At 39.1% G+C, this 24,775-nt stretch overlaps 1 protein-coding gene across 6 annotated transcripts in view; it reads right to left on the reverse strand.

Moving 5' to 3' along the window:
- Positions 1-24,775, reverse strand: part of AP2A2 (adaptor related protein complex 2 subunit alpha 2) — a 49,379-nt gene that overhangs the window by 11,677 nt on the left and 12,927 nt on the right. For 4 of the 6 annotated variants that reach the window (XM_075713253.1, XM_075713250.1, XM_075713255.1 and 1 more), the window contains exons 2-13: positions 23,674-23,742; positions 11,678-11,820; positions 10,840-11,033; positions 8,329-8,458; positions 7,257-7,358; positions 5,659-5,767; positions 5,012-5,162; positions 4,411-4,579; positions 3,090-3,227; positions 1,657-1,839; positions 534-631; positions 122-353 (exon numbers count right to left, since the gene is read on the reverse strand). In XM_075713253.1, coding sequence (XP_075569368.1) covers positions 122-353; positions 534-631; positions 1,657-1,839; positions 3,090-3,227; positions 4,411-4,579; positions 5,012-5,162; positions 5,659-5,767; positions 7,257-7,358; positions 8,329-8,458; positions 10,840-11,033; positions 11,678-11,820; positions 23,674-23,742 — 1,718 coding nt within the window. The remainder of the gene's footprint in view (positions 1-121; positions 354-533; positions 632-1,656; positions 1,840-3,089; positions 3,228-4,410; positions 4,580-5,011; positions 5,163-5,658; positions 5,768-7,256; positions 7,359-8,328; positions 8,459-10,839; positions 11,034-11,677; positions 11,821-23,673; positions 23,743-24,775) is intronic. The other 2 variants (XM_075713254.1, XM_075713251.1) reach the window with 1 other exon arrangement.

Below are 24,775 nucleotides of genomic sequence, written 5' to 3' on the forward strand. Positions count from 1 at the left end.
GATCCTTAATCCTGCATTAAGATTTCTGAGCAATCAGGTAAGGTTAGTAGAGTTTACTTGTTGACAGAAGACACAGCTAAAGAGTTCTGCATAATTAAAAAAAAAAAATCTTTATACCTACCAATATATCAGTACTGGCAATAGTACTGAGCCTCAAATACTCAACAGCTCTCTGCTGCAGCTCAACATCAGCGTTCTTGAGCTGACTGTCACTGCGCAATACATCTTGAATTGTAGTTTTGATTTCTGGAAACAGGTTCACAAACTTGATGTAGGTAGACAAAAGCAGAGCTCGGGTAGGAACACTACACAGATGAAACTTGGAATGTAGCAAGTTGAACTGGATGAGGGGACTTAAAAGATGGGAAGAAAAATAATTTCTTCAGTTGTGTATTGTAGACATGGTAATTCTTAATGCATTACTAGCAAGAGCTGAATTATTTGTTAACTGGCCTTTAGCAATATTAAATAGACATTAGATTCTTTACAGAAAGTGTTACTACTTCAATTGAGTATTTTAGAAGGTGCTTTACCTTGATCTTGGATCACCTGCTATCAGATTTCCAAATTCTCCCAAGATGTAGCCACCTACTTTTACAAGATTCTCATGGCATGCTGGAGCTTGAAGGGCCTGTAAGAACACATTACTAGTCATCAATCTGTAGCATACCACAAAAGACCCTTTTCTGTCACTTTCATGTCCAGCTTCCTAGTCTACTTTCCTGTAAGAGCAGGCCATAGGTCTAGGCATTATAGAGAAAAGCATGATAGGTAGTATGACTTTATAGAAGAATCTCTAACAGAAGTATTACTTACTTAAGAGCAGTCTTAGGCCCATCTAGCAGCACTATGGACTTTTGAGGACCGAGACACAGCTGCTTAAGTTTCCCCTTACATCTTTAGGGGTGTCAGAAGGATGTTAATATACTTAATTTAACCTTGCAAGAATGTGCTGAGGTTGTCCAAGATAAAAATACTGTTCTTTATTGAGTATGAAGAAACACATAAGCAGGGATGAGTTCTGAAAGTCAGCTTAAGGAAAGGAAATTAAAAAAAAGTGGAAAGCCCATATGAACTATCCAGAGTCAGAGCAGTAAGGCCAGCCATTTGAAAGCGTTCTCCTTTAATAGTTCAAATGCCAGTTTTATCAGATCCTGAACAGAAGGAATGAGTATATGCTGCCAGAAGGATCATCCAGTTATCATTCTGAGCGTTTTGGATTCCTGCATGCAGAAAACTCAAAGAAAAAAAAAAAAGCAAGAAGGCAAGCCTCCCTGTAAAAGGCTTCTATTTTCATCACCTTTCAGTAATTTTGCAGGTAATTTCCTTACTAAGCCATCCGTTCAATGCCATCCACCAAAATAACAAAAAACCCAGCACAACCCATCCTGCCCTCCCTCACCAAAACCAGAGCAGTACCAGGTGTATTCTAAATTAGTTAAGCCAGAGAAGCTTCTCATCAACTTAATAGTCTCTAGCTCTGAAAAATCTATGATGCCAGTTTTACCAAAAGCTTCAGCAGCGTTTTGTTGTAATATTCAGGATCATATTTTTATTCGTCCCAACAAGGGAAGACACATATAACCTGCTAGATTACATGGTGTTTATTTAATTCCTACCTCATTTTGAAAGTGAATCGAAAACAGTTATTCTCACCTCAAAAACAGTCTTTGCTGCATACCCTTGAACATCATCCCTGTTGATGACAATCTGAATAACTCGATACCACACTTCTTCACTGACATAGTCACCAGCAATGCGAATCAGATTCAAGATCGTATCCACATACCAGGTATAATCCACTGCATACTTCTCAGCTAGAATTGCAACTTTCAGAACCTGAACATACACAAGAGAATAAGGAAGGTTGACTAGCTTATAGTAGAAGCTGTGTATCAAGATTCACTTTCATATACACCTAGTGATACCCCATGTTAGCCCAGAAGCCTCAGTTTTCAGATGCATCAGCTTGCTCACTTGCTCCCACAGGTAACATGGAAGATGAACACTGAAATCCTGTGCCAGAACACACCAGTTGCCAGGTACATAATACTTTCCCCATAAGGCATTTGAATATATTGCATCTGTGGCTTTTCAACTGTGTACCTAGGCGATCAAGATCAATTTATTGAATATTTTGTTTGCTATAAAAACACCATCTAAACCGTCACTGAGACAGGACCAAGTCTGGAAATTGGAGACCTCTAGAAAAAGAGTGGAAACTCAAGCTAGCAGAGACAGACCAGAGTCACCAAAATAAGCTTTTTTTCAGGTCATACTAAGATTCCTATATCCTGAAGCAAACAATCAGCATAGGAAGAGACCTCCACATAACTTGTTATTAGTTGCATTTATACTGGCCTATTCTTTTAAGAGTAGTAAATTAACAGAATGAAATTCACATTATTTGCCAAGTCAGGGTAGACTGTCAACAGCAACAAGACAGTACAAGAGGTAAATCAACTAACACTGTATTCTGTGTTAACTTCTCTGATCAAGAAACTTTAGCACCTAATTAAGCTAAATAATTACTGTAAGTACAGTGTTTAGCTACCATTCTAGGAAGGTTAAGTGAGTATTTCAACTTTTGCATTTTTTTTTCCTGCTGGGAAGAAGGAGATAGATGTCACGCCTCTTTTAGCTGATTATAAGGTATTGTTTTGGGAATCCTTAGACTGTGAAAATGTTCTCACAGCATACATAGCATGAAGTTCTACCTACAAGTAAGTATTTATCATGCTAATTTTTGAAGCTATTATACAGTTGACTAGAGCAGGACATAATCCTCAGATCTAGAGACTGTGATTGCTCAAGCATTAATAAAATTCTCTTCACTTTCTATATGCAATGCCCTAAGACCAAGGTAGTTTTTTGAAATTCCTAGTTTCCCAGGGTTCCCCCCTCCCCCCATTAGTTTAACCTAAATGACAAACATTCTTTGCTATTAGACTACAAACTTCGGGTTTTTTGGGGTTGTTTTTTTTTTTAAACCACCATGAAAAAGAATCTATCACAGACTATGCAGCTTCCCAACCATACATATGGTGCCAAAGCCAGCTATGAAAAAATTAAGGAAACAAATTTCTCACAATTTCTTCTCTAATGGAATAATCAGCAGTCTCCAAGTAATTCAGCATTTCAGCCACAATCTGTTGGGCGTTGCTTCGGTCACACATTGCGTACAGGAGATCTACAGCTCTTTGGCGTACACTTACATCTCTTTCAGTCTGCAAAAGGACACAGCACAAAAGGTCAAGATGATTTCATCTTTATTTGGAAAGCATATGCAACTTACTAAAGAGATGAAACTTACTATAATTCATAGTCAAACTTAAAACAAATGCATTTTAATAATTTTTCAGATGCAGAATGAACTTAGATATGCCCTTCACATAAGTTACGAGTTTCTCATGTTACTCTCACTTTCAGTCACCTAGAAAGAGGTCACTTGAGAATCAGACAGCTTCCTGCTTTTAGATAATATCACAAAAATTCAAATCATCAGGTTTTGTTTCTCTAGTGTACATATTCAAACCTGTGCAAGTGCTGAAGGGATGGAGGAGTTTATACAGAACACTCCACTATTACCCTCACCAGGGTGAATGAGTTTGTGGTCCACTATGCACTGGGTAACTGGCACCACTGGCCACAAATGCACTAATAACTGGCTGAAACTGTCAAATTGTCACCAGGCTAATGGGCAATTAGTTACCTGCAATTAGTTACCTGCAGGTTTAGTGTTGGGCTTGCCTTGTACCAACAGAAGCCCAGCTAGAACAGATATGTACTTTAAAGTTAGATAAATGTATTAATATGCTACAGCATGAGCTTAGAAGAAAGCAATACATGTAAACAATGAAGTGTGCAAGTAAGTTTACATGCAAATCAGTCTTCCTCTTTTGACTTCTGCTTTTTCACATAAACGTGGCCTGGGAATGTGTCTTTCTGGTTTCTTGACTTTCTGATTCTGCAGTGGAAGTTTTCTGCTCTACTGCTTCCCATAAGCTACTACAGTGAATAAATAGTCTGATACCAGCAAGACAGTAATATAACAAAGTCTTCCCAGCCCCAGCATTCTCTATTTTGAAATTCCACGTTTTGAAAGAATTATTCATCTTCAAGTCTACAGCTTGAGGAGATACCAAAGTGTTACAGGGGCCACTGCTACAAGTATCTGATTTACTAGTAAGCTGCAGAAATAAACTGAAGCTGAGCTTTATCGTTGCTAACGCAGCAAGATTTTGCAGGATTAAGGAAAAAAAAACCTAAAGCAGACTTCTGAGAATAACTCATTTGGTCCCCAAGTATTATAAGCCTAACTGGGGATGGGGGCTTGGGGCAGTGGGGGAGAGGGCATTGAGGCAGGGGAGAAGACAACACTCAAAACAGACTGCACACTTAAATATTTACCTTCAATGCATTGATAACTGTTTCTATGTGTGTTTTCACAGCCTCATGTGAGAATTCAGAGCTGGCAAGCGTGCACATGCTTTCCAGCGCTAGGTAACGCAAATTAGTTTCTCGGTGCTGCAAGAACTGACCTAGCTGGTTACAGGCACGGACTAGTAGATTTGGCTCACTGCACAGAACAGGAGAGAAAGTGAAAGGGTTAAAAGCAACAGGTTTGAGAACACCCAATACAGAATACTATATCTGCAGTGCAAATTTCTTAAAACATCTCAAAGTGTCTGCTAGAATGCCCTGCCGATGAAATGACAATTCAGATACTGTGAGCAAATAATCTCTCTTGGATTAGAGTGGTGGGGTCAATACAAAACACCACAAAAGAAAGCAGCAAGAAACAAAGCAATAAAAAAATATGCTGACAGCAACAGTTCATTAATATTGTTCAATTCCATTGCTGTGGTTGTGTTCTGATCTAGCAAGCAACTTCATATTCTGTTCTCACCCCCTTCCCCTCCCAGTAAAATTCCATCTAGTGTTCAAGACAAAGCCACAGCTTTTCACTTAAAAAAAATCCTCTCATAATAGAATTATTCTCACAGCTCACCTGTCATGATGTATAATTAAGCTTATTGCCTCAAACAGCACAGCATTCTTTGCATTTGAGTGTTGTACTTTTTTTGACTTTGGTGGCTCCTGCGCTTTGTTAAGAATAGTTTCCAGGCATTCTGTTAGACGACCACGTACCGCAGGGTCTTCTGGAGAAGAACAAGCCGTTGGAAAACTTCATTTTGCTCAACACCCTAATCCCTACCTTAGGCCTTCCACCTTACTAAATCTGAACAAACTGAAGTATTCCAATACATTAAAGACAGTTCACCCTCCTTCAATATACAGCTGGCAAAAGAATTCTAAGCCACAGTTCTATTTGAGTCAGAACAACAGCCAAATGTGATCTGCACTATAATGTATTTCAAGGCTTTAATATAGTTGATAACATTAAAGAATGTTTAAAATGACAGTTGCAACTGGTTTGTAAGATGCACACTGGTCTGACACTATGCTGTAAGCTATGTGGCCTTTTGAATTATGTTGTGTTTAACAATCTGAAACACTCAGGAGTGCAGACTTCAGTATACTTGTCTAAGACAAAGTGCTTGCATTCCAAGCTAAGGTAACAGTACAACACAGTAGCTCTTTGGAGATAGTGTACTGCATAAAAAGAGATGACCACTGTTGTGATTTGTGCATTACCTGGAGGTGGATAGCACTGTAACAGCCTCAGAAGTTTCACAGATAACCAAGGAGCAGGAACAAAGTAGTACGTATAGTCCTGAAGATCTGTTGATGCAGAAGTTACAATCTGTAAAATACGTAGATAGCATGTCAGCTACTGAAGTTAAATGATGCGCAATCATGAGAAAGACTGAAAGAATGCTGTAGGTCACCTCTGACAGAGGCTTACAAAACTATGTTACTAGCAATGTTTAATTCACTAGATTAATTAGGTGCCAGCTGTCATACTGTAAGTATACCATCAGGTTTCCTAGTAATAGAAATCCAGTTTTACAGATACAGTAGTCTAGGAATTATCTTCCTGAAAGCATACTTGCTTTTCTTAAGAATGAAGATGACCACCTTGTAACACCAAAACATTTTACTAGAAGCTTGACTTTCTTTGGTTCAGCAATTGATAGATTCAGCCAACAGAAAGCCTAAATACAGTGTTATAGTTGACTGCTGATAGGTGAACTTGGAATTCAAGCACAAGACTCTATGACAGACTGAACTAAAGCAGAAGGAAGAACTAACACCTTCATACTAACTAACATAATACTAACACTATTCATACTCCAGAGCAATGAACAGATAGCTTTCACAGAAGAGATTTATATGCATAGTGAAACGTGATAAGGATTAGATTAGGTTTCAGAGGGAGTACCCCTCTTCATGGATTTCTTTTCCCCCTTTGGTTCTAGGGTAAGCGCAAGTTTGGCACTAGCTTTGCTCAAAGAAATTTTATCTGACTCTTCCTGCTCCATTACAGAACAGCTATGCACTTCCCTCAGCACTCCCTTGCTTTTAAGTATTAGATGAAATCTTCATATTTGAAGAGAAATTAAATTTCTCTGAACTACAAGTAATTTTGGGTATAACACTACATAAATCTGGGTCTAAAATACATTTGTGAAGTAGTATCCTCCCATGTCTTGCATACCTTCCAAAAGACAAAAGTCAAACAAAACAGTAATGGAAGTTTTCCAGCATGAAGATGCTAACTTACAGAAATGTCTCTCCACTCCTCCCTGCCCCTGATTAACCCCCTACATCCATTTACAGAATATCAAATGCTTATGATTATTAACCTAGCAGCAGCTCAAAAGAGGGACTAGGAAGATGACTCATCTTGTAAGAAGCTTAGATAAAAGTACGGGCTGTGTTTGTTGAGGGTTCCATGCAGAAGTTTGCAGAATCAGTCTGATCCAACTACTCTTTGGTGTTACAGTAACATAAAATGAAGATTAAAAACTCAACTGCATCATGAGGATCCTTTCAAATACAAGTAGCTGAGCGTGTGAGAGCTTTTCACTACATAGACTTGGAGCATAGCAAGGATTACACCAAGAAAGTTTGGGCAAGCTAATACGGTTTTCTGCCCTTGTAAGCAAGAAGTGTTAAAAGAGATCAGCTGAACCAGCTATATGAAGTGAAACTGAATAATTTTCACTTTTAAGGGTACACTATTCTGACCTAGAAAGCTGAATAAGTAAGCAACAGTAAGCTAACCTGACCTAGAAAGCTGAGTAAATTAAGCAACAGTGAAGTATCTGCAGGGTTATCATTGAACTCACTCTGCTCAGTCTAGACACTGCCAAGGAGACTGAAGTTTTAAACTCTTCTGGGTTCTTCTGTGCCAAAGTAGTGATCAGACTTGTAGCTGCAGTAACCACACCCTAAAAAAACCAAAACAATACATTTAATTTTGTAACAGTTTAAGACGCTATCCATTAACACCTTTCACTTCAAGTATTTTTTAATGTACAACAAAACTAAGCTTATCCCCATGACAAAGCCCTACATTAGAAAGCCCTTTATTTGGCTAGCAGCTAGACTAATTACACATCTTAAAAATCCAACAGGATTTTCAACAACATGATACTGCCATGCTTGCACAGCATTTCATGCTATTTTTCCACTAGCTTTGTCTCACGCTTGGATAGTACATCTAAAATAACATAGTTATATTAAAATAAAGCCTGGGTGCAAATTGTCTTATTACACAAGAGAAGCATGAGTAGAAGAAATAGGATGCACCAGATCATCCAGGAAAGAATTCTGACAACCCAACATGAAGAGGGGGCTTTGTATAACAAACATTTTATATTACTGCAGACTAAAACACTCTTATTACTGCTGAAGCACAGGTCTTAATAGCCTCACTTTCATAAAGTAATTAGACAGGGGAAAAATAGAGTCTCTTATCTAGAACAATAGGTTTTTCTGAACCAGCAAGACAAGAATAACAACATGGACACCCCAGGACAAGGAAGTCCTAGCACCAACAAATCAGGCCTTGCATTTTTAGTGCAGGTCTAATATTAAAAGGCCTAGGAAGATCAGTATTATACCAATGCAATGTGACTTAGTATCACAAGGCACAAAATTAATTTATTTACAGCCAGAGCAAAAGAAGAACTTGTGCATGCCATTCTTATATCTCAAAGGCAAACAAAGCTTTAATACAAGTTAACATGTACAGCACTAAAAAAGGACAAAACTCCTTCCATTTCTTTCCCCAGGCCTAAAGAAAACCCATTTGCTTGAAATACTCAAGAAGAAATAAATTAATAGTGTGTTTAATAGCAGAAGTGACATCATTCGCTGTACAGAGTAGGCCTGAGAAGCATAATGAAGCTGATTTACCAAGTGCTGGTCATTGAGGAGATGCACCACTCTAGACGTCCAGTCTCCCATGGGTACAAGGTCAGGAGAAGTTCTATATAAACGCAGCAAACATAAGGCAGCACTCTGCTTCACACTATCCATAGTATCTCTGCAAGACACAAATATGGATTTAAAATACAGTGGTTAAGTCACAGCAATACTTGCAGGCCAGCATTATGATATCTTTTGCACCAACTCAGCATCCCTAGCCAAGTAGCATCTTTTCAACAGAAGTTGAAAACAGAAGTTCACTAAATTCTTCGTATGTTACGGTATCTGTTGTTCTTAAATTTGTCCAGTAAGTTTAACTAGTCAAGTTTTCAACCATTACATATGTCTAGTAGCCTCTATAATGATTCTTTGCAAGAGTGACATTTCACATCTTTTTATCAGAATTTAAAGTTCATCATTAGATGAGCACAAGCTCATCTAATCACAAGAACAAGCTTCTTCCAAACTGAAAAGTCAAACGGTTAAGGTACATTATATTATGCATGTGACCAAAGCTGGATCTCCTGACAGGTCCTGCATATCAGATACAAATCATTAACTACTCAACAGCTTCAGTACCTACAGCTAGCATGCAAGTCAGCTAGCTATCACTAAGAATGCAACCCACAAATCTGTTCACCTTTCCATCCATGCTGCTGGCACAGAAATGGACTATTTTAAAAGCAGCGTGCTACTGTTCTAGTTCAGTGAACTCCCTTTCACAAAGAAGTCAATTAAGCATTTTTTTTATGTTGCACAAACAACAGCTAAGAAATGTACAGAGCATTAGCACTGAAAGTTTTAAGAGGCAGTATATACTGTGCAATCTTGCTTAAATGTTCAAGAAACATCCACATCCCCAGTAGAAATTCAGTCCACCTATTCTTTATGAATTTACCAATTTTCCATGAAACCGAGTTGTACCTCGGTTAAAAAAAAACCCCAAAACAAACCTATTCCTCCCCTCCCTGTCCACTCCCTCCCTCCAATTTATATTCAAGCCAAGGAACTACATTAAAGTTGCAAACGAAACCAACAGTGCTCAATCTGCACAGGTCACTTTGATATGACATGTACACATACATACATTCTCCCAGAAATGCAGAAGGAACAAGGCCCTGAAGACTGATGTCAGAACTTAAACACAGCTCAAACAAGTCTGAACTGAAGGTGCTGTGCTCTATCTGTGACTGATCACCCTATGTGAAATTTTTGGAACTTTTTAAGGTTATCTTATCAAAACCCATGACTCATCATCACAGTTCTGTCTCTACTATGCTACATGGAGAATAGCACCTGGCAAGCGCAGTGCAGGACAGGACAGCAACAAGCCTGACAGGGCCCCAGAACATGCCATCTCTAAACATGTGCCCTTACATAGGGAATTCCATATCTGAGAAAGGTGGAATTATGGGATAGATTCTCCCTGACTTCCTCCACCAGACCAGACCCACACTGAGCATCAGGTGCTACCTGCTTATTCTTCTCTTTCTGGCCCATACCACATTTCAGCTCTGCAAAATAGTAACAGTGTTCAAGTGTTGCATTACAGAGACACTATTTCAAGAGCTCGGAAGTACTTCCTACGACTTTTGTCACAACCAGTTATCACATTATATACTTCCTCTTGTCACCAACTCAGACAGTACACATAGACACAGTCAGAATTAGTGTTGCATAACCAAGCACTCTTCCAACATTTGCAAGCTCCAGTGCTTGACGTTTAGAGTATTAATACAGTTCTCGTGCAACATGTTGCTTTTTTATATTAATGCAAGACATTGCTATAAAACAAGATCCATGCATATTCTAAAACATTTCATATCCATAAGAGAGTTTACATGCACTGTTTGCACTTGGACATTTGAAGTTTCAAAATAAAATTAGCCCTGCAATCACAAGTTTCATTTTAGGTTTACTAACTACAGCTCCAGATATTTGCCAGGTCTGCTTAGAGACAGTAGCAATACAAAGGGAAAGTAAGAAAGTTGGTGGTGACTATTTGCCATTTACAGGAATTGCTGTTTACGTGGCTAGTAGAGGAAGCAAGAAAGCTCACACAACAGAATATTCTTACATTCCTTATGAAGTCAGGACCACTTAAATAAGAGCTTCAGTTTATAACAAAATTTGTAGTGTAAACATCTATTTAGGTTCATTTATTTCTTCTTTTCATCAGGAGAGATAAGTAAAACATACACATTTCACAGGTGTTCACTGCTGTACATTTATACAGAACAAAAACGGGATCACAACAAAGCTGTAAAAGCCTATTCAAGGTATCGACATAGTTTTAATTTCCATGTTGTACCTGTACACTTATACAAGCAACTCCATGCTCAGGTATAACAAAGTATCTGCAGTTACTGGAAATTGTCACTAGTTGTATTGCAAGCCCAGGGCTGTATAGCTCTAAGCATGGATTAAGCTGCTGCAATGGAACCGAGTTGCTCAAAAGTTTTATTGGTGTTGTATTTGAAGGAGGCATGTCATACCTACCCAGCCACAAGTATTTTTGGAATTTCTCCAGCAAATGCTTCCGCCATCTCCCGGCTACCCACATTAGCAATGCAATGCAGAGCAAGCCCCATGAAGGTAGGGTTGCGGCTGGCCAGATCATTCTTGATCGCATTGTTTATTAAGCGAATCAGCTCACTGTTAGAGTTCACTAGTACGGAGATGAAGAGATATCCCTGTGATTCAGAAAAAGGAAAATGAGAACTGATTTTAGCTGACAAATTATGTTTTCTATTAATGCCACAAGTAATTCTTTGAGACATACAGTTCTCCTCCAATACCAAACATATGGGCAGAAATAGATATCTAGATAGCAGAGCGAAGGCTAGAAAGATTAAACAAACAAAAATGAATGTTTAGCGTTACCCTAATTTATCAGGGTTTTTTTAAGCATTTTATCAATCTATTTCAGCATATACTCTAAAGATCGTTTTAGATGAATGGGAGCAAATCAAGAATTTGACTTATTAGTCAGATACTAGTAAGTTACACGTACCTCATAAACACAACCTTACCTAGGAAGATTTAAAGAGAAATTCTGAAAATTAAAAGGTTACTTACCTTAATGCAAGACTCAAGGCAGTTTCTTAACAAAAGTAATAATTTTTACACAGAGCACACATTTTAGTTTTTACAATTAGTAAAAAACTCCCTGTGCATAAAGCTGTTTAAATTTCAGAATCACTGCTAGATCCAAAATAAGGCTTTAAGATGGGGGTGAGGTGGGAAGGGGAATGAAGCAAAGTCCTTTACAGACTATACAGCCAAGGCAGGCTATTAGACAGAACAGCTTCTCTTTTATAGAGACTGAGTTACTCACAATTTGTTTCTCTGTATATCTGTTGGAACTGAGCAGGTTTACAGCCTCCATGTGACCAAAGTCAATGTCATGCCCCAAGAGAAAGATGAAAAGAAGTTTGCAGACGTATTTTTTCTTACTGTAACCATCCAGAGCCTTGTCACCTGGAAAGCAAGGAAACAAAGAACAACTAAGCTTATGTTGTTCCTATGATCGTCCCCCTGTACTTGGCACTGGTGAGGCCACACCTCGAATACTGTGGTTCAGTTTTGGGCCCCTCAGTACAAGAAGGACACTGAGGTGCTGGAGCGTGTCCAGAGAAGGGCAAAGAAGCTGGTGAAGGGTCCAGAGAACAAGTCTTATGAGGAGCAGCTGAGGGAACTGGGGTTGTTTAGTCTGGAGAAGAGGAGGCTGAGGGGAGACTTTCCCGCTCTCTACAACTACCTGAAAGGAGGTTGTAGCGAGGTGGGTGTTGGTCTCTTCTCCCAAGTAACTAGCGATAGGACAAGAGGAAATGGGCTCAAGTTGCATCGGGGGAGGTTTAGATTGGATATTAGGAAAAATTTCTTCATGGAAAGAGTGGTCAAGCTGCCCAGAGAGGTGGTGGAGTCACCATCCCTGGAGGTGTTCAAAAAAAACGGGTAGACGTGGCACTTTGGGACATGGTTTAGTAGGCATGGTGGTGCTGGGTTGATGGCTGGACTGATGATCTTAGAGGTCCTTATCAACCTTAATGATTCTATTCTAGTTTTACTTTCATTAAAAAATAATCCAGCCACCAAGCCAGGACATATCATATGAAATTAATTATCACTCTACCCTTAATTGGTTTAGTGGTGGACTTGGTGGTGTTAGGTTAATGGTTGGACTGGATGATCTTAAAGGTCTTCTCCAACCTAAACAATTCTGTATCTGGTGTGTCCCCCCTGCCAGTTCCACTGAGGTACCTCATCATGTCTTACAGTAACAAGACTTACAGTTGTACCTAGCAATTAAGACTGACATTTGATTCACTACATATCACCCTACAGAAGAGGGACAAACTGAGAGTTCAGCTGTTGGTACTGAAATTGAATTTCACAAATTTTAGGTTATTTCAGCTTTTATTTACTCTACAATGGGCAAAATGCTAAATATATCCACTTATCTCTGACTTAAAGGACTATAAGTAATTAAATCTTTTTGTGCTAAACACATGAAAGTTATCACAAACCGTCATCAACAGATGTCAATCAAACAACTCCTGGGTTTTAAAAAATTACTCCCAGTCATAGAACACAGGTAGCTTGTAGCTATTCCTAGTGGTCTGAGACAGAAAAATGCATGACTAAAAAAGCTGAGCTGTCACTGAACGGACAAGACATTCACATACTAGTTTTAAATATTTAAATTTAAATATAAGTGAATCTCAAATTAATTTATAAGGAAAAAAAAAACCCAAAACCTGAAGATTTTAGTGTTAATTCCATTTACCATTATCTATATCCTAAAGGACAGTCATGAAATAATGCTATCATTCAGTCCCTGAATTATCCTGCTCTGTCCTTCAAGTATCTTCTTGCTAAGAGGCAATGCCTACGTGTTTACTCAATCTTGATTTTCCTGTTTCTGTTAAGAGCAGCTATAGGTCTTCTATACACATGTTCTCTTGTTAAACCAATTATCAAACCTTTATCACAGTAAAAGGTCTTAACATACTTCCTGAAGCGCACCACAGTAGAGAACTCAGTAGCAACAAAATAAAAACAGCAAGTCTTTTTAGAAAATAGAATGATAGAGGTAAATCCCAAAGCCTTGAAAAAACACATGAAATGAGATTACCACAAGAGCTTTAAAGTGTTTGTAAAATGAAAGTATTCACAAATGTTTCAGTTTTAGAAGAAAAATGCACCCTAAATAGGTTTGGCCTTATGCTGCAGTATTGCTGTATTTTAGAACCTTGTAAAAGCTACATGGAACAGTACAGCAGCTTACAGCTCACCAGGCAGACCACTTCTGAAGAAAAAGGCTACATACACTTTTTGCAGAACATTCTCTTCCTACCCCAAATCAGGAGATAAAGGAGTATCCACTAAATCAGGCAAGCCTGAATGCTAGGAGAGTTCAGTCTGGGCAGCAAAATTTTGATAGATGCTGCTGCCTAAAAGGCTATAAGCTCCTTAGCCTTTGCATTCTGGGCCCAGAATAACTAGTCTGTCAAATCAGTGTGTATTCCTTAGTGATAGGCAAGTTCAGCCAGAATAGCACTGCATAAAGTAAAGCTTAAATAAGACATCCCTAACTCACTGCCCTTACCAAAAAAGCTCCAAACTGCATTTTTTTCTTAAACTTCAGATTTATGTAACAGGTAGCTAAATATATAATAAAGAATCTTAATAGTATAGAAATTTGTCCTCCTTCCTTCCCATCCACCTGTGCAGAAGCAGGTTAAGATTTCCCATGCCACATGCATCTACAGCTCCCATAGATTTCACACTACATTCACTGACTGTATAAAAACAATGGAAACTTTACCACTATAAACTACACTTACAGTTTGTGAAGGAATGAACATTACTATCAATGTGTGAAGCCGTGTAATGTTAGTGATCCAAGAGAAAGCATACTGGCACACTGAAGTAGACAATGATTAAAGGTTAACTCTACAGGCTCCAACTATGCATTGGGGGGGTGGGGGCGTGTTTAGTTTTATTTCAACTGAGGAAAATTTAAGCACACGACTGCCATTTTAATAGGGACAATGACACCCTTCAAATCTGAGTCTTTAGACACACATTGATTTTTTTTTTTTTTTTAACTGACACAGACAGCATATCGGTTGCCAACAAAAAGAAGCTTTACCTTAAAGCTATTTTTATGATGCGCAAAGAAAAGTTGCCTTCAGGTCTGTACCAAGGAAGCCAATATATGCCACATTTTCCTTAGATACATGAAGCAGCATTACTGAAGATACTCATGACAGTGAAATCCTGCTATACTGGATCCTGTCAAGATCCTCTGACAACAGGCAGCGCTGCAGAAAGCTGCCCAAAGCCATGTTTATTTCAAGTCACATTTACAGTTTGCTGCCATAAGGCTATTTTCCTGCTGAGTCAGCAAACAAATCCAGAGCAGTTTGCTTTACTAGACATCTGAATTAACATTAGAAGGATCAGAGCAAAATGTCCAGACTCAGGGATGGGGGGGTGGTTGTTCCTCCCCCGCCTTCTTTGGAAGCAATATGGCCATAGGGAAAAGTAGATATTCAGCCATGTCTGTCTATCTGCTGTGGCCTTCAAACTATGGCTTGAGCAGCAAAGGAATAAAGTCTTCTGTATTTATAACAGGGTAAATAAATACCTCCTGTTATACTATTTTCCCAATAAAATGGTACTCGAGCAGAAGCTTCCTCCCATCCCATCAAGGTAGGGAGATGCAGATCAAAAATACCCTCCTTCCCTAGGAGGGGCAAGGAAAAAAAACCCACCACCCAGGAAAAGGCAGTGACAGCTTTAGTTTTTAAACACTTTTCAGCTGCTTAAGAGAAGTTTCTACAAGCTCTTAGGATTTGATTTTCAATTGGTCTTCTGCATGAGATCTGGAAGAAAAAGAAATAATCAGTGAATAAACCAGGAGGGCTTTATATTACTTAGTAGTAAGAACATGCTAACTCGTGACAAGCCAGCTGATTAAAGGAACAGGTGATGGTGGATACCATTACCAGACACTATTATGATTCACAGAAGGGGACACCAAATAAGTTGAATCCATTGTAGTCAGTGTTCCTCTAGTGGCTAAGATCTACATAATTGAGGACTTGCTATGGTATTTAATAGCATTAATATAATTAGCTGCTTCTCTCAGAGTTACAGATACACCAAAAGGCATCAGAAAGTAGCTTTCACCTGAACTTTACCAGCAGTGAAAAAAACCCAGCCAGTCTCCAAGACTGGAGTTCCCAGGAGTCCAAGAGATTTAACTGCAGCTGCCTGTTAGCATACAATCCATAACAATACACAAAAGTCACAAGTATAAACCCTATTCTCTCACCTTCTCAAATGACTCTGGTGTTGACTTTGTGAGATCAGAAAGGAAGAAAGGAGTATAGAATACTACAACCCAATTGCTTAATGAAGAACACAAGCAGATGAAAGTATGTATACTCTGAAGCACACTGACTTTCACAATGAAGTAATTGTCATGGTTTGGCAACTCTTTTTTTCATGTTTAGGACCCAGCTATTTAAACCATTATAACCTTCCAAGATTTTAAGAGCTCAGATTAGCAAGGTCCTTGGATCTTGGGGTATTTGAAGCATTTTTGACAGAAGCTGTGCCATGCAATCAAGCTCAAAACATATCACCATCCTACTAACAAGGAATAAGCAGCTTCCTTCTCCATCATGTGCTATCAAAGAACAATATTGTAAAATCAGTACCTGAAACACTTTTTCTGAAGACAGAAAAAATTGTTCATAGAATCATAGAATTGTTTAGGTTGGAAAAGACCTTTAAGATCATCCAGTCCAACCATTAACCTACACTACCAAGTCTACTCTAAGCCAATCAAGGGTAGACTAGAATGAACCATGTCCTGAAGTGCCACATCTACCCGTTTTTTGAAAACTTCCAGGGATGGTGACTCCACCACCTCTCTGGGCAGCCTGTTCCAATGCTTGACCACCCCTTCCATAAAGAAATTTTTCCTAATATCCAACCTAAACCTCCCCTGGCGCAGCTTGAGCCCATTTCCTCTCGTCCTATTGCTAACTACATGGGAGAAGAGACCAACATCCACCTCACTACAGCCTCCTTTCAGGTAGTTGTAGAGAGCAATAAGGTCTCCCCTCAGTCTGCTCTTCTCTAGGCTAAAGAATCCCAGTTCCCTCAGCCGCTCCTCATAAGGCCTGTGCTCCAGACCCTTCACCAGCCTTGTTGCCCTTTTCTGAACACTCTCCAGCACCTCAATGTCTTTCTTGTATTGAGGGGCCCAAAACTGGACACAGTATTCGAGGTGCGGCCTCACCAGCGCCGAGTACAGGGGACAATCACCTCCCTGCTCCTGCTGGCCACACTATTCCTGATACAAGCCAGGATGCTGTTGGCCTTCTTGGCCGCCTGAGCACACTGCTGGCTCATGTTCAGCCGACTGTCTACCAACACCCCCAGGTCCTTTTCGGGCAGGCAGCTTTCCAGCCACTCTTCCCCAAGCCTGTAGCGCTGCATGGGGTTGTTGTGACCCAAGTGCAGGACCTGGCACTTGGCCTTGTTGAACCTCATACAGTTGGCCTCGGCCCATCGGTCCAGCCTGTCCAGGTCCCTCTGCAGGGCCATCCTACCCTCAAGCAGATCGACACTCCCACCCAGTTTGGTGTCATCTGCAAAGCAGTCAGTTCACTGACTGCTTTCAAAAGCTTCTGTCCCTTGTATGCAGAACTGAAGGCAATCTGAAGGTTCTCAATAACAGGCAAGCTTATAAACTAAGCCAAGTAACAGTTGCTAGAACTCTTAAAGCCAGCCGCAACAGATCATTGCCGTTTTAAAGTTTTTATTTAATCAGCTAAGCAATTTGAAAAAAGAGCATTGCAGAGACCTCACAGTAGTTGTCAAACTCCAGCTGTGTTTTGAAGAAATCTTTAATTCAGATTCTTATTGAAATTTCAACTTTAACTCTTCAATTCCTCTCCCTCCCGTGTAGCATTTACAAAGAGTTATAAAGGTTTTATTTTAAACATTACTAACAAATCTCATCACTTAAGTATGTGCTAAAATAGTACAGCTTCCCACAGCCTCCAGCAAACATCCAAACAAGAACAGAAGGAAATTTCACATTCTGTTATCTTTACTCTGATACACAATCATTTATTTTAACTCAGCTCATTTTTAAATGCTTTCGGGAACATTTGCAAGTACTGCAAATCAAGTCAGCAGAAACAGGAAGCATTCAGAACACACGTCAGCAGATTTTGAGCACAGTGGACATTTCAAAGGCTACTTGTTTTCCCTGGAAAGTTTATCAGTTATTTTTCTAAGAAAGAAGTTAACAGCTGATCAGTAAATAGTAGTATTATTAAGAAAGAATTACTACTTTCACATTTCTGTGCATCACCTCTCTACCATTTCAACAGGGAAGTTTTGGGTTTCATTGCTCATAGATCTCTCTCACACAGCCTTCCAAAAAGGAAGAAATAAGGCACAAATGCATAATGAGACCCTTTGGTTCACAGGCAGCACCTTCTGACTCTAATTTGGACCATGAGTTAAAAAACAGCACCTGCTTTTGAATCTAATTCAGTATACTTAAAAACCAGGCTGCTGCACAGTTACAGAACCTGCTACCAGCCAGAGGGGGCAAGAAGGCAGTTTAGTCCTGTGGGATGTTCACTGGGGGTAGAGGGTAAGGAAGCTTGACAAGTCTAGTCTCACTAGCATCCAGATGGTTGATTACTATCTCAAAGACAAGACAATCTTAGCTTTTAAAACTGCAGTAACAGCTTATGCAAAACAGAATGGACAACACCCTTAAGTGTTTCTTTGCATTCAGTGTGCTTCCTTCCTAGGTTGACACTGACCTGTGTTCATGCAGTTGACAGCAATCCAGTGCTATACTGTAACAGAAGGCCCACTACTAGCTTAGATGCTAAGAAAAATGAAGTTGCTTTTTATGAATGTATCTACACTTTGAGACAAGATTTGTCTTTCCATAAGAGTGACAGTCCAAGCCCTCTAAATGCAAGGATGAATATTTGTGGCAGACAACACATATAAATCCATAAGCTAGTATTTAGTTACCATACTACTATTGCCGGAACAGAGTATTGCTGAAGCAGGCCTACAACTCAGGTGATAATTTGAAGCCTGGTTTTACTTCTAACAATTCACTTTGTTGGTGAAGACACTTTATTTTTTTATTGTCTGATTGCTTTCATACATCTCTTAGATGATCAGAAGACAATGTGACTAACCAGACCCACCTTAAATATAAAGACTACACTTTCACAGCCTGCCAGGAAAGCAATTTACTGTTACACACCTTCTGCTTAAAACAGGTGTTTAGAGGCTTATCTTGAACTTTCTGCAGAGGGTTACTGTGTAGTTTGGGATGATAGAGAAGACTTGCTCAAATTTGGGAAAACAAGTGAGCTGAAGTTAAAAAAAAAAAAAAAAACACCCAACCAACAACACACACACCACAGAAATTATCTAACTGACATTGGGGCACTTCTGCACAAGCCAAAACTAAGATACACTAGCATGTCTGAAATCTAGCAGCCCCTCTGGTAACACAAACCCTATTAAGCAGTCAGAACAAAACTAAAATCTAATGCCAGATCTGGAAAAAAGAACAAGCCTGAATAAGCAGAGAACAAAGTTCTTTTGACTGCAGAAACAGCCTGTAGATTTGTGGGCAATTTCTGCTCTGAGAGATCAAAATGATGCAACAAAAGGAATGCTATTTCTCCACATTTAACTCCTACAACTTCTGCTTTATTACACTGTGTAGTTTCTCTATACTACATGCATCTTATCTCAGTTAATGCAGAAGTATTTAAAGCAACCTTCAAGTACACACTGACCTCAGCAATGGAGCTTCCTCATGCTGAAACAAGAGACAAAGTCACCTTAAGTACAGAGATTCTAGATTCCTTCTGAGCTTGAAGCACAGAAGCCAGATCAGAAGCCAAAGCCATAGCGTACGTTCCATCAGTTCAAGAAAAGTATGGCTTTTCTAGATATGTGCAGCTTCATCCCAGACTGTTAAGTACAAGGGTATTTTAAATAACAGGTTCTCCAAACATAAGGCACATAACAGGCTTGCCAGCTACTTGCATGATGGAACAAAAGTAAAAACACTTAGCCTCTGTCTGTAACAGTATAAGAATGTATCTTGCAAGTTACATGGGGTGGGGGTCAAGATAACTAGAACAGAGTATGTTGAAGATTGTAAAGGTCCAGAGGAAGGAAAGGATACTTGTGGTACACCCGTCTCCTGTGCGAGTCTCAAGCAAGAACATACCTCTGTCAAGAGGCACTACTGCCAGCCCTGCTTCTTACAGTCAGACCTTTCCCGGTTACAGCAATGCAGCCAGTCTAACGGCTGCATCTTCAGCCAGGCAAATAACCCAGGGCACCAGTATTCCCCATAATTATTTAGCAAGGGACTCCATCTTAAGTTCAGTCACACACTTGTCTTAATCTAAACTACTTAAAAACGTTTTTAAAAGTCAGAGCTACATAAAAAGAAACTGGGTTAAACTGAATGATCTCCACTCAAACCAAGAATAAAATGCATTATGAAGGTCTGTTTATTTTTATACAGCCCTTCTGCAAGGAAGAACCATGCAGCACAAAGCCTATGTAGAACTTCTGCAGCAGAAAGATACACAGCTATCACCTCCTCACACTCTCAAGGCCTTAGGCAGTTACACAAGTTGTCCAAACTCAGCTTCTTGCAAATTGTAACATTTAGGTCTAGTTTTCGTTCAGGCTACATCAAGTTACTCTCTTCAGTTAAGTAAGATTTTTTCACCTAAAATCCATACAAATTCAGTAATAAAGTAGCCATAATGAAGATCAGCTTATGGGAAGGTTTAGTTACCTTTCACTCAAGCTACTGAACGAGCATACAACAATATTTATTAAAAAATAATTAAACTGTGCTTAAAGGATGCTACACAAGGTACACAGGCTAAAGTTATTGCACTACTTTGCTGAAAGCACCTCTATTCTCTGATCATTGCCCGATTCATGGTTCTACACAGCCAAAGGTTCCTATGATCATTTCTCCCCTGCATCACAATTAACCAGAGAAGAATTTACTGTGCACGTACATTTAACTATTTTTGTACTTAAGCTATGAAATGCCTTGCAAAACTGAGGAACGGAACTGAACAGGTTTTTATGAACTGTGCCGGCAGCAGCTCTTTAACCTATGACCACTCAGTGATACAATGCAGCTACCAAACTACCTATGTTAACCAGAGCAGAGAATGCTATTCTGACAGAATTCAGCTCACTTAGAGCTTCATTACTGCCAAGTTTTCTTAAATTTAGTAATACAGTGGCTTATACTGCTGCTTTTATAAAGACATTCACATCAAAGAACAGTGAAGATGAGCTCTATCATGTGCTAGGCAGCCTTTTACTAGAGGTGGTATTAGCAACCTTCCAAATACACATTCATAGACTCTTCACTGTGCAAGACTCAGGATGACCAATATTGGCAAAATACTGAATTGTGGGTCAGTGTCCATTCTGTGATCCCCACGTAGGATTTATTGCACTTTACCAGTAACAGCACTCAGGAGGCATAATAATTATTAGCATTAATTTTAAAGTCTGCATTGATTGCTGTGGTACCCAAATAATTCACAGATTCACTTTCATACTCACAAGTATGCAGGTTAGTGGGTGTGGATGGACCCAAACAGTTTAACTTGCGCTACTCAAGACATGTAAGCCATCATTTTTTCTAGAATACTTAGTTTTCATTTGGAATAAAGGTTTGAATCTAGCTTCCCCATTTCAGCTTGTAGATTAAAGCTTTTCACGTCAGGTGCAAACCTAAAGAGTTGGGCCAGTAAGCAGCAAGTGAGATACTAACTGCTCCTATCTGAAGAGGATTACTTAATAGGAACCACAGCCAAACAGTAAGAACTGGACTATATCCCTGCAAGTCAGTACTTAAACAGCCTTAACCATTATGAACTTTTCTGCAATTCCTTATTGCATTCCTTTACAACAGCATGTTTAATTCCAGCAGTGAAGTAAGCAGGCCTGATAGAACCTCCTTCATGTTTCAAGCACAATGGAACATACAGTAGGCAGCGAGGTTCCACAGGAGCTTCAATAACTCTCATTTTTTATGCCTTTTGAAGTTCTCAGACCTTCCCTGAAAACTTCCAGTTTCATTAGTGAAAAACTGATTAGGTTTTGCAAACCAACTAAAAGCTTACCCATCAACCAAAGCAAGATTAAAAAGTTGGTGTAGCCTGAATTTAAGTTGCTGGAAGAAGTAGATTTCCGTGTTAGTGTGACTGCAGCAAGGTTTCCAGCTAGGCATTAACCTCTAGCTGTTCTTTATGACAGAAGGGCATAGGTGGAGTAACTGTTAATATATGTACATGGGAAAGTGACATGCTGCTTTCTAGAAAAACCTGTCCTGTCTAAACAATTAAAGAATTTAGGTGCTGAAATGAATTTCAGCAACAGCTGATAAGCAACAATGCTTCTGACAGCAAGTAGTTTTACAAACATAGACCAAGACAAAACAAGCAGTCTTTGTGGCTGTATCTTCCAGATTAAGCAACTTAGTGAAATTAGTTGAAAGATAAAGTAACATGAAACTTCAACTAGCTTCTTAAATGTACAGAAGCTTCTTAAACATTTTTATTTAAACTTAGTCTCTTTATCTGAAGGATATACTTAATTTGTCTAGTATAGAGCTTGCTTGGAGATTAAACTGCTTTATTTAAAAGTTACAATTTTATGCTTAAATTTGCTAGGCAATAAGATGGTCCATTTTGATCATTCAGCTAGAACTAGGGAAAATGGCTGTTACTCTTGTATGCAGGTTTCTAGCAGACCCTCGAATTAAGCGCTAGTTGCTCAGTGTGTATGCATACTTAGTACATGAAGGCAGTATCTACTGGGCACTGTCTGGGAAGTGGACACACTTTTAGACTTGGACTGGGTATTGGACAATAGTCTGTAGAACAGACTATGCAAAGCCTGCTACTTCTGGCAAATATCAAACTAACATCAGTGTTAGATGGAAGCTTTGCAAGGAAAAAGAATTGAAAAACAATGTGACAGCATAGGGAGGTGACTAAATGAAAAGTCCTTTTTCTGTTTACCCTAGAAAAATAGACATTAAAATTTCCTCAGTTACAACTGAAGCTACCAATCTGGACAAAGCATGCTGAAATTTCCGAGAGAAAAACGTTAGCACAGAGGCATGTGATGGCTTCTAATTTAGAAGAATTTCTTAACTTTTCTGGAGTGTCTTGCACTGTGGTCAACTTTTCCCTTCCAAGCTGTTGTTGACACTCAAGTTTTTGCAGGTCTTCATATGCCTTTAAGAGACATACCACTCAAAAAATAGCAACAGATCCCCATGAAGTTCAGGAAAGTAATTTCGGGCTTTGTTAATGCATTGGGTATTCCAAATAGGTAACACTACCTTAATTATCTATCCTGACTTAGACTAAACAGGTTTAATCTGAATACAGCAAATTCTGAAGCCACATACATGACCTCCACACTGCCAACGCCTTATCTAGCTACACACACAACCCCATATCTATGTAAGCAGAATGTTTGGCACAGCCACTACTGGTATAACTCCATTCAAAAGCATCTCAACTACCCCTCAGAATCTTTAAAATTTGAAGCCACATACACAACTTGAATACAGTTACAGCGCTTTTAAACAACACATGGTAAAACTCATTAATTGCTGCCTCTTGGAACACACAAGGATGGAATTAGTCACCGCATATTCCTTGTTACATACAAGTAATTTGTATTCCTGTTGCTTATGGGAGTGGTCAAGATGCATGGCTTCATCAGCTACACATTTTTATCTTAATTCTGCTAGAAGACAGCCTAACCCATTACTTCCCTAAAGGGGTGGGGGGATGGGAAGCAGGGAAGGAGGAAAAGTTTAAACAGGTTCTGTTTTACTGGAAATAATTACATCCACCAATGTTTCTTCAAACTAGTTCATGGCCTTCTGGAATCAAACAGGCTGAGTAGTCACATGCTTAGGAGGCAAAGTATTAGAAAAAGTTTGTGAACAGTAGCTCAATCCTTTGATATAGGAGGGAGTTTTCTTCTGTTACAGCCAAGAATCACAGAAGTGTCAGGAAGTTCTGTAGTTAGGAGAACATTTTCAATAGTTATTCTAACAGCCTGCTCTAGCATTTTGCTTGCATCAGCAGTTGACAAAAAGTCTAAACATGTAAAAACAAAACAAAAACCCAGAGAAGAATGTCATATGAGGAAATATGTGTAGTTTAGTATAATCAAGTCACTTACCTTTAAATTTTGACCGAATGTTTGCTAGTTCTTTATTTATCCTCTTTATCTCTGCTTCTTTACTTTTGCCTGAAATCAAAAGAACACACATCAGGATACAGTGCTTTAGACAGCCCTCTGCCACCCTAAGCTTCCTTCCACCCAACCATGCTGTGTGAACATAAAAACATCAGGAAGAATTATTACTCTCCCTTTCCATTATTAGGACTGGATGAAGGCAAACATCACAGAGGTAACTTAAGCATCACTTTATAAGGGAATTTGAGAAGGTAAAAGGACCTCCCTGTTTCAAGAAGCTTTGCAAACTTTAGATACTATCAGTCACGTACAATTAATCCAAGATGCCTTTATTACTGACTTCCGACTCTGGTTTTCTGTTACTTAAACTGGCAAGAGAAAACTGAATTTTACTTCCAATTTGATTACTAAGCTGACAGTGCGCTGAAGGAGCCTCCTAAGCACAGTCTTATAAACAAACAGCTTGTGTTATTCCTCACCTTAAAGACAAGCCAATTTACTGTTTCTCTGTTGAATGGTCATTCAGTTCAACAGCTTTAAAACCATTCTTAGCAGACACTGAAGAGAAAGCAGTAAACTTATGAGTAGCCCAAAGACTCAAAAGACCTCAGACAGATAGGATACATCATAAGTTCAGACTTTCAATATGCCCCACGAAAAGTCACTTAAAAAACAAGAAATATTTAAAATTCACATTTTATTAGGTGACTTCACCACCTTAGGCTTCACAGTTTGTATTTCATATCAACTCTTGATTCCAAGAACAGGTATTAGGATTTCTAATGCCAATTCTAGCGCCAGATATTCAGAGAAATAAGCTGCAGTTTAAATTCTAATAATGCAAGCTTATTCAAGTAATACTTGCATTGTCCAAACCAAAGCAGCTTATTACTCTTCTAGTTTTTGGTGACTGAGATTCTGTAGAGGTCTGGGTCCATTATCTCCTACATGAGTGAGTGTGGTAGGGTAAAATATCCCACTCAGGCATTATATTCAGTTGCTTGAAGTTTGAGGGAAGCAAATTAAGTCTACTTCAGCAATGCCAAACTCGCCATCTAGTTGTGTCTGAAATTCAGACCTGTGA

This window comes from Pelecanus crispus, chromosome 6, assembly GCF_030463565.1.
Source record: "Pelecanus crispus isolate bPelCri1 chromosome 6, bPelCri1.pri, whole genome shotgun sequence".
In the NCBI taxonomy this organism is placed as follows: Eukaryota; Metazoa; Chordata; class Aves; order Pelecaniformes; family Pelecanidae; genus Pelecanus; species Pelecanus crispus.